This window comes from Triticum aestivum, chromosome 4A (genome assembly GCF_018294505.1).
Source record: "Triticum aestivum cultivar Chinese Spring chromosome 4A, IWGSC CS RefSeq v2.1, whole genome shotgun sequence".
Lineage (NCBI taxonomy): Eukaryota > Viridiplantae > Streptophyta > Magnoliopsida > Poales > Poaceae > Triticum > Triticum aestivum.
This window is the reverse complement of record NC_057803.1, coordinates 595,815,392-595,823,673: the sequence shown is the minus strand read 5'-3', so window position 1 is coordinate 595,823,673 and position 8,282 is coordinate 595,815,392. Positions and strand designations below refer to the sequence as shown.

Below are 8,282 nucleotides of genomic sequence, written 5' to 3'. Positions count from 1 at the left end.
ATGTTTGCCAATTACCTCGTCTCAGTTGTGACTGGTGGCCTTCTTAATGCGAGCAACCAAACACGTCCTTAAGTACATAGATGCACATTTTGACTTTTCTGAAAGTATTTGAAATAATGTTAATTAGCTTTTGCGTCACGCAAATTCGTGACATGCATGAATGCTTGCCGCCCCAGAAAAACCGTGTTGAACACTTAAACAGGTCAGAGATCGATGCTCATTGCGCGCCAGCTTGCCCCGGTGCATATATTGGCAGAAAAAATTAACAAGTTATAGCTCAATTCTTAATTTGATTGATGAGACTATAAGCCGTCACAATATGGAAATTGATGAAGCCGCCCAGTCACTTCGCACGTCATACCACCATGAAAAAAAAAAACTACAGCAAGCCCAACAAATACAGAAAATATGCGAACGCCTATGCCATGTTTAAGATTTAGATTTGAACGGACTAGCTTCACCGCAAGGAACATATACCAATCAAATTTATGTTTGATCTGGTGCGCTTTTTCACGGTTATGTTTGCGAACTATCTCGTCTCAATTGTGCGGTAGTGTTAAAAAATGTCTTACATATAAGACGGATGAAGTAGTAAATGTTAATCTTGTGTCTGTCGCGCTCAAAATAATTTTAATTTTTGGTCGTGATTGACGGCCTTTTTAATGAATTCGTTGTTCTTGAATAAAAATCGAATAAGAAGTTCGACGTAGTTATAGAGACACTTTTTTTAGAAAAGGAGGATGACCCCGGCCTCTGCATCTGAGTGATGCATACGGCCACAGTTACAGAGACACCTACAAACGATAGCATGCATGCCTGATTAGCTACCCGATGATTATGCACGCGGATAGCTAGCGATCGTGCAAATAAAAACCGCACGCTGCGGTGTACATCGTCACTCCCTATTAAATTTTCCTTGGCTTTGCTTCACAGTGATCCTTACTTGCCAAAGAGAGATACACGATCGTAGATGCCTGAGTAGAGCAGCAACAGCACATATCCAACGACACCAACCAACTAAACTGCTGTCTAGCTAGCTAGCTAGATCCTTCCTATTTCCTGCCTGATCGTATCTCCGGTCGACTCATGAGATGAGCCACGTGCGAAAATGCTTTGCCCTTGCTTATGCGTCCGGGATCTGCAGACTGCAGAGTATAGTTATAATCGATCAGTCTTGTAGTTTTTGTTGGCACACGTATATCAAAATTATCGGCTAATGTCATTATATCACCGAATATTTTTTTTTTTGAAGACCACCTCTTAAATTAATTAATCAAAAGAGACGTCACAATCTATTCATTACAGAATTCATCATACAGGTCGGTACATCATTAACAAGAAGACCATCCGATCTATTGTCAAGCAAAGCAAGACTTTGCAATTAAATGTGCTACCCCATTGGCCGTGCGGCTAGTCTTATTAATTTGTAAACTACTATTAATCAGCTTAGAGATACTCATTGTTTCTTTCTTCAAATCGAGCAAAGTTGACCTATCAAAAAGATCATTTGCAAGGGACGCAACAGCAAACGCACAGTCAGTCTCTAAACTTATAGGACTGTGGAGAGTAATACCTATATAAAGACCGGCAATGCATGCCCATAGCTCTGCTTACTCCACGCTTTTACAGCACCCAATGAAACCCCAAGATATAGTGACATTCTCAGAAGAATCCCTGGCCACCACACCCACACGTGCAGTCACTTCGCATCACAAGTCATACCACCACGGAATACCCCCCCCCCCCCCCCCGACAGAAAGCCCAAAATAAAGACAGGAAATATGTGAGGGCCTGTGCCAGGTCTAAGATTTACCCAGTTAAAAAAGAAGTCTAAGGTTTAGATTTGGACAGACTAGCTTCACCGCTAGGAACATACCCATGAAAGTTATGTTTGATTCAGTGCTCTTTTTCGTGGTTATGTTTGCCAACTACGTAATTGTGCCATTAATCTTGTGCAGGTCACGCTCAAAATAATTTTAACTAGCAGAAGGAAGGCACGGTGGCACGCCACGCCCAAGTTTGAGCCCATTGTTGGCTAAGCTGCTTGCTCTTGATCTCTCTCTGTCTATACTGACTCCCGACCACTAGCTCGGCGTCTTACTTGTTGGATTGATCTGTAGCTAGCTGCAGGATGGAGAGAATTGAGAGAACGAACGCAGTGTATAAATATTTTTTGAAACGGAACGCAGTGTATAAATATGAATATATAAGTAGTGCTACCTGAGGGAGAGTACGAGTGCACTTGAGTGTGGGGATGGAAGAGTTCCAAAAGAGGCTCAATTTTGTTCCAGTGGGATATTCCTTTCCTTGGCAGACCATGATGAAGAAAAATAGAACACTTGCCTGACACCTCAACGCACGAAAATTATAGTTTTTTTTAGGCTTGTCTGCCAAGCGTTCGATCTGGTGACTAGCGCTAATTAAGCATTTGCTCAAGCTGCAAGTGCATGCTCGAAATTAAGTTAGGTACTTCCTCCTTCCAAAATCCTCCTACTTTCATGGTTTTGTTTTAAATTTGAACGGAAACTACGGCAAGTAGATGATTCGCGTCCAATCGAGTATTCCGCAGCCAGCACATTTTGTGCCTTTCCAGGAAGTATTTAAAATGATATCTATGTTTAGCTCATGCATCACGCAGATCGTGCAATGACCCGAAGATTATGCATGCAGGGATCATATCTCCGGTCGATCCATCAAACCTTTTTTTTTCTTTTTCCCCTTTTCGTTCTGATGATGATTCTGCTTGATTGATTTTCACGGGGCCGGGCCAAATCTAGAATTAAACATCACCCGTTTTTTTCCTTCCTTCTTCTGTTCCAACCTACTACCAAGGAACGAACTATGGCAGCTCTCGTTTGTGGGCGCGCAACTTCTTTTTCCCGCTTCCACAAACACACCAAACAACGGGACGTGCCACATCTTTTGTGGGTTCAAAAAAATTTCATGACTTGTTCATGAATTTAGAAAAACATTCGATAGTTGAAGGATGTTCACTAAAATTTAAATATATGTTCGTGAGTTTGAAAATATTAACTAATTTCAAAATATTGCTTGCACGTTCTAAAAATCTTCACGAATAGAAAAAATGTTATGAATTTCAAGAAAAATGGGTTAGTTCGAAAAAAATATTTATAGCTTTTGCAAAATGTTTACAGTCTGAAAAGAATATTCATGAATTTCAAATAACCATCTTGAATTATAAAAAGGTTTACAAATTAAAAAAATGTTCATGAATTTTAAAATTGTTTTCGATATCATAAAAGTTCATGAATTCAGAAAAGTTTTGGAATTTGATTTTTCTTATGAAATTTAGAAATGTTTGGTTATTTTAAAAAATAAAAAATAAAAAATGGAAAGGAAAACTAAAGCGAAAAAGAAAAACAAATTGAAAGAGAAGACATAAACAAGAGAAGCATACTAATGGCCCTGCCCTGTACTCTATCCCCCGACCTGCACCGGGAATAAGCGATAAATTGCCATCATAACGCACACATCGGTCTGCTGAAAAAACACTCCACATGTGTGGCTCCCTCCCTAAGGAAAATCTAGCATTGTGTCACTCATGAAGAAAACCGCTTGGAAAGAATGGCTTTTGTTGGCTGCAAAATGAAAACCATCTATCCATTTTTTTTAGATTTTCAAAATGAATCATGCATAAAGAAAATATTTGTAAATTCCATAAAAAAGTTCATGAATTTATGGAAATACTCATGAACTTTTTTATAAAAATATTCGATAGTTGAAGGAGACAAAATGTGTCCGTGCATTGGAGTTGCTCTAATAAAACCTTTCATGTGAATCATGCATCTCTCGTAGAAAAAAAGAAAAGAAAAGTAGAATCGCTAATGCACGAAACATACGTACATCAACTCCAATCCTATGAAATTCAAATAGTAAAAATATTCGACAGCTAGCTTGAACAGTGACCACTCACTCACTCACTCCCATCCGATGGATGACTAGTTGCATTTGGTACCAGCAAGTCACCAACAAATCAGTGGCGCATCCCATTTTTGTTTGTTGCATTTGGATCCCTCACTCGCGGCTAGCTGTCGGAGACGAGCAACGCCATGTTTACACGTTGGATAGCTGCTCTACTCCTAGATCAGCATGAGCGGGCTCTGGAAACGTTCGTTCCGGGGGAGGCGACAGCAAGGAAAGCAACATGAAAGTGTATCGTTCGTTGTTCTTGGAAGTTGGAAGAGACCAGCTACGCCGTGCGTCAAACGTGGCCTCTTCGAGACATAGTGCCAACAAACATCCCACAACGATTTTTGCATAGGATGTGGCTAGTTCTCAGTGGAATTAGGCTTAACCAAGTCTCGGTCGAGTGTTAAAACATGTATGAAAGAAAATAGATTTTTTTACACGAATCTTAATATAAGATCTCACAAATATAGTATTGACGGAACATAAACCATATACAAACTACAATTTGGTAAGACTGTTTTTTATAAACAGAAACAACGATAAACCATATGAGGACTACTCAGAAACACATGAAACCCATGACCACACGATACACTTGACAAACATAACCGGCGCGCAACGACCACATAGTCCATGCTTGTACACCGCAAAACGCTTCGGCTGAAAGCAGCAGTCACTATCAAATCCATGGAGACGAGCCAAACCATGAGGTCACCAGCGAGTTCACCTTCATATGCTCCACCAACAGAGGCGAAGCAGGGCACAAACATAGCTCCCAAAGCTCGGTTATGATAGCCACGAGCATGGTGATAGACTCGCCCTCAAAGATATACGACACAAGGGAGACAACGACGTGCACATGAGTGAGCTCAATCTTTCTTGCTAGCTATACATCTAATAAACCCTTGGAATCCGAGGTCCATGGGGTCATGTGATCATATATACTACAGTAGCGTAACACGTATACAAACCAAAAGAATATCTACAACTAACAAGTGTGTAATATCTAGCTAGCTCCTTCCTGTAGCTAACTGCTCGAGTCACTACTAACTAGCACCGCATATATAGCAATCAGATTCGGGCTCAGAGCATGGTCACCATGGCCGCAAGAACCAAGACCAGCAGGGCCGTCGTGAAGAGTACCGTCGGCCGCCCCGCCGCCGCGGAGGTGGTCTCGAGCTGTATGGTGAAGTTGCAGGTGCCCGTGGAGGGGTCCTGTCGCGTGCGCACGGCGAGCCCGTCAAAGCCGCACGCCTGCTCGTCCTGGTCCTGCACCTGGAAGTAGGCGTTGAAGGCGTAGGAGGCGTTCCCCGCGGGGTCCATGCCGTTGCACGTCGACCCGAGGCTGAGCGAGGTGCAGTCGGCGTTGGAGCACGCGTAGCCCACGTTGTCCGCGAGCCTGCTCATGTTCCCCGCGTTGGCGTTGAGCACGCACCACACCCGCGGGAGGTACTCCACGCCCCGGGCCCCCACCAGCGCCGTGTTCCGGCCTTGCCCGGTCGGGTCCATGGCGTACTTGGGCTGGCCGTCGTAGCGCATCACGCCCCAGTGCCGCTCGAAGTAGCCCGGATCAATGCTCTTGACGTCCTCGTCGATGAGGCTGAAGAGGTAGATCTCGATGTACTGGTTGGGCCGCAGCGGCGTGCCGGCGTTGCTCGCCAGCTTCCGAAACAGGCCCGTGTAGAAGCGCTGCGCGTAGGCGGCCGTGGCGTGCTTTTCACCGTCGGTCGGCCAGCCAACCTCGCCGACGATCACCGGCAGGCCGCCTACGCCGGCCGCCGTGAGCGCCGACACGAGCGTGTCGAAGTTGGCGTCGAACACGTTGGTGTACTGGATGTTGCCGTCGACCACAGGGCTGCTGGCGCCGTCGAAGAAGGCGAAGTCGAGCGGGAAGTCGTCGTTGCCGTAGAGGCTGAGGTACGGGTAGATGTTGACGGTGAAGGGGGCGCCGCTCTGGTTGAGGAACTGCACGATCTCTGTCATGAGGCCGGAGATCTCCGGCCGGAACCGCCCGGCCGACGGCACCGGGGTGTCCTTGGGGGACTGGTACACGTCGGCGTTCAGGGGCACGGTGGCCTTGATGGTGTCGCCGACGCCGGCCTCATCAAGGGCCTTCTGGATGTTCTGCAGGGCCGGGAGCGTGACATTCAGGAAGGTGCCATTCAGGGACGACAGAAACGGCTCATTCCCGACGGCAACGTATCTGCAGGTAGGGGAATGCATAATTAGTTTTCATACCATGGTTATCAAAACAAATTTGAATAAATGATGTTATTAACCCAGATGATTTTTTTTCTAATAAAGGACGTTTTTATTAACTCAAAATATAGCATCAAGCGGATACAAAACATGATCAAGAAACACCCGGCCTCTACACAGCAAAGATGCAGACAAGCAACACTAACAGAGGATAGTTTTCAGTCGCGACGGCTAGTTCACCCGCAAACAAAATTTCAGGCATGATACAGGGACAGGGCAAAATTGCATGGAAGAAAGAAAGCAGTTCTTGAAAAACTTTGCACGAAACAGTTTGTGCCCATGTCGCAGAAAAAAATGTGTTCAGGACTTCTTTTTTTTTTTGAGAATATGTGTTAAGGACTTGGTGGGTGTCTAGTGGGCGCCAAGAAGGGCCACTGAAATCAGATCAAGGGCGCTGCTTTTTAGCAATAAGATAAGTAATCACTTTTAGGCGACAAGAATTCAGTGGGTTGATCGATCCACGTGGGTTCACCAGTGCGCATGACAGATCGTTTTCAGAAATTTATATCGATCTTTCAAGAAAAGAAAGTTTTTTCCATCCAAGAACAAGTTAGCAGATAAGTGCCGAAAGTTAGATTCTTCACGCATCAACTGGGCAGGACAGATGCAAATATGCGATGGGTATGTGTAGGTAGCTTTATGTTGCAGTAAGCTGATGCATGCCATGCCAAGGTTGCCACTTTGCTGACAAGAAAGCTTCCAGTGAACGAGTCAGGTAGGGACGATCAGCAAATTGGATATCCACATCGTCCTATACCTATGGTGAGTATTTTAGGCATCCACTGTGAATGGATTATCAAACAAGATAAAGGTTTTGGGCCGCATGCTTCAGGCTCAAGCTTTTGGAAGAGGAAAAAGGAAATTGAGATCTAGAATCAGGACATGAATAGTACTATCATTGTACACAAATCAAGAAGGTTAATAAATATGTATCGAGTATATCGTAAACTCACAATATGCACATTTAAAGGAAGAATAAGAATATGAACATCACTATCAAATACTTTCTCCGTCTTAAAATAAGTGTCTGAACTCTGTACAAAGTTGAGACACTTAATTTGAAACGGAGGGAGTAATTAAAATTGCAATTATAACATGATGAGTTGATGACAACAGAAGCATCGATGAACAAGCATGAAAACAGAATAAGCAGAGAGGCCATGCGAGATTCTGAATCGAAGAGGAAGAAAGAAGAGGATCATCATGGATTAAGGAGGAGTGGAGGTGCTGACCGGATGTTGACGCCGCCACCGAAGTTGTAGGCGCTGACGTTCTTGTGCACCCACTCCCTGGCGGTGTCGTAGTCGGTCATCATGTCGAGCATCTTGTTGGGGATGGCCACCATGACCTCGATGCCGGAGCGGGCGAGGGCGCCCAGCGGCTCCGCGTCCGCGTCGAACAGCTTCACCTTCTTGATGCCATTGTCCTGCAGCATCTGCACCACGGTGCTGGGCGGCAGCTGGTGCGACGCCATCGTGCCCCAGTTCACCCCGAGCCCCACGGCCGCCGGAAGCCCGACGACGGCCAGCAGCAGAAGCAGCAGCGGCCGCGCCACGGCCACGCCTGCCATGATCGAAGCACCAGAGCGGCAAAGCTAAGCTTTCGGGCCACGCACGCACGCAAGAAGAGTTCACGAACGATCGGAGCAAGCGCGAGCTGGGTTAAGCTTTTGAGGCCACACACGGACGGAAGAAGAAGAGCTCACGAATGAAACGCGGATTTTGGCTCCAGCTGGGGGACGTACGTGTAGGAGGAGGAGAAGGGATGCGATTTGGATGATGGGGAGGTGCGAACGATTTGATTATTTTTCTAGTGCGGTGGCTGCTTTTGTGAGGCGGGACAGGGACGGGCGGTTTTGGATAGAACTGCACCTGGACGTGCCTGTGAGTGATCTGTGATGACGAAGAACCACATAGACATCGCAGCAGGCCGGTGATGGTGAAGGAAAGGCAGCTAGCTCTACAAAGTTTCGGTCGTCTCCCGATCTAGTGCAATAGATCAGCGACACTCACACCAAAGTCGTCCCCATGGAAAGCAGAATGTGAATCAGGTGCACCCTACCAAAAACCCTATTCCATGCCCCATTTGCAAGT

At 45.7% G+C, this 8,282-nt stretch overlaps 1 protein-coding gene across 1 annotated transcript; it reads right to left on the bottom strand.

The window, feature by feature from the left end:
• Positions 1-4,823: 4,823 nt before the first annotated feature.
• On the bottom strand, positions 4,824-8,025 carry LOC123087353 (glucan endo-1,3-beta-glucosidase 8). Its single transcript, XM_044509349.1, has 2 exons — positions 7,422-8,025; positions 4,824-6,133 (listed from the first exon to the last, which is right to left on the bottom strand). The coding sequence occupies exons 1-2, from the start codon at positions 7,757-7,759 to the stop codon at positions 5,014-5,016; spliced, it is 1,458 nt and encodes a 485-aa protein (XP_044365284.1). The 5' UTR covers positions 7,760-8,025; the 3' UTR covers positions 4,824-5,013.
• Between the last annotated feature and the right edge of the window lie 257 nt (positions 8,026-8,282).

What these genes read in the sequence shown, in the direction of transcription:
- LOC123087353 (XM_044509349.1), bottom strand. Translation starts at nt 7,759, where the DNA reads ATGGCAGGCGTGGCCGTGGCGCGGCCGCTGCTGCTTCTGCTGCTGGCC. An exon ending in GGTGGCGGCGTCAACATCCG is followed by an intron (nt 6,134 to 7,421) that starts GTCAGCACCTCC and finishes CCCTACCTGCAG; the next exon opens with ATACGTTGCCGTCGGGAATG.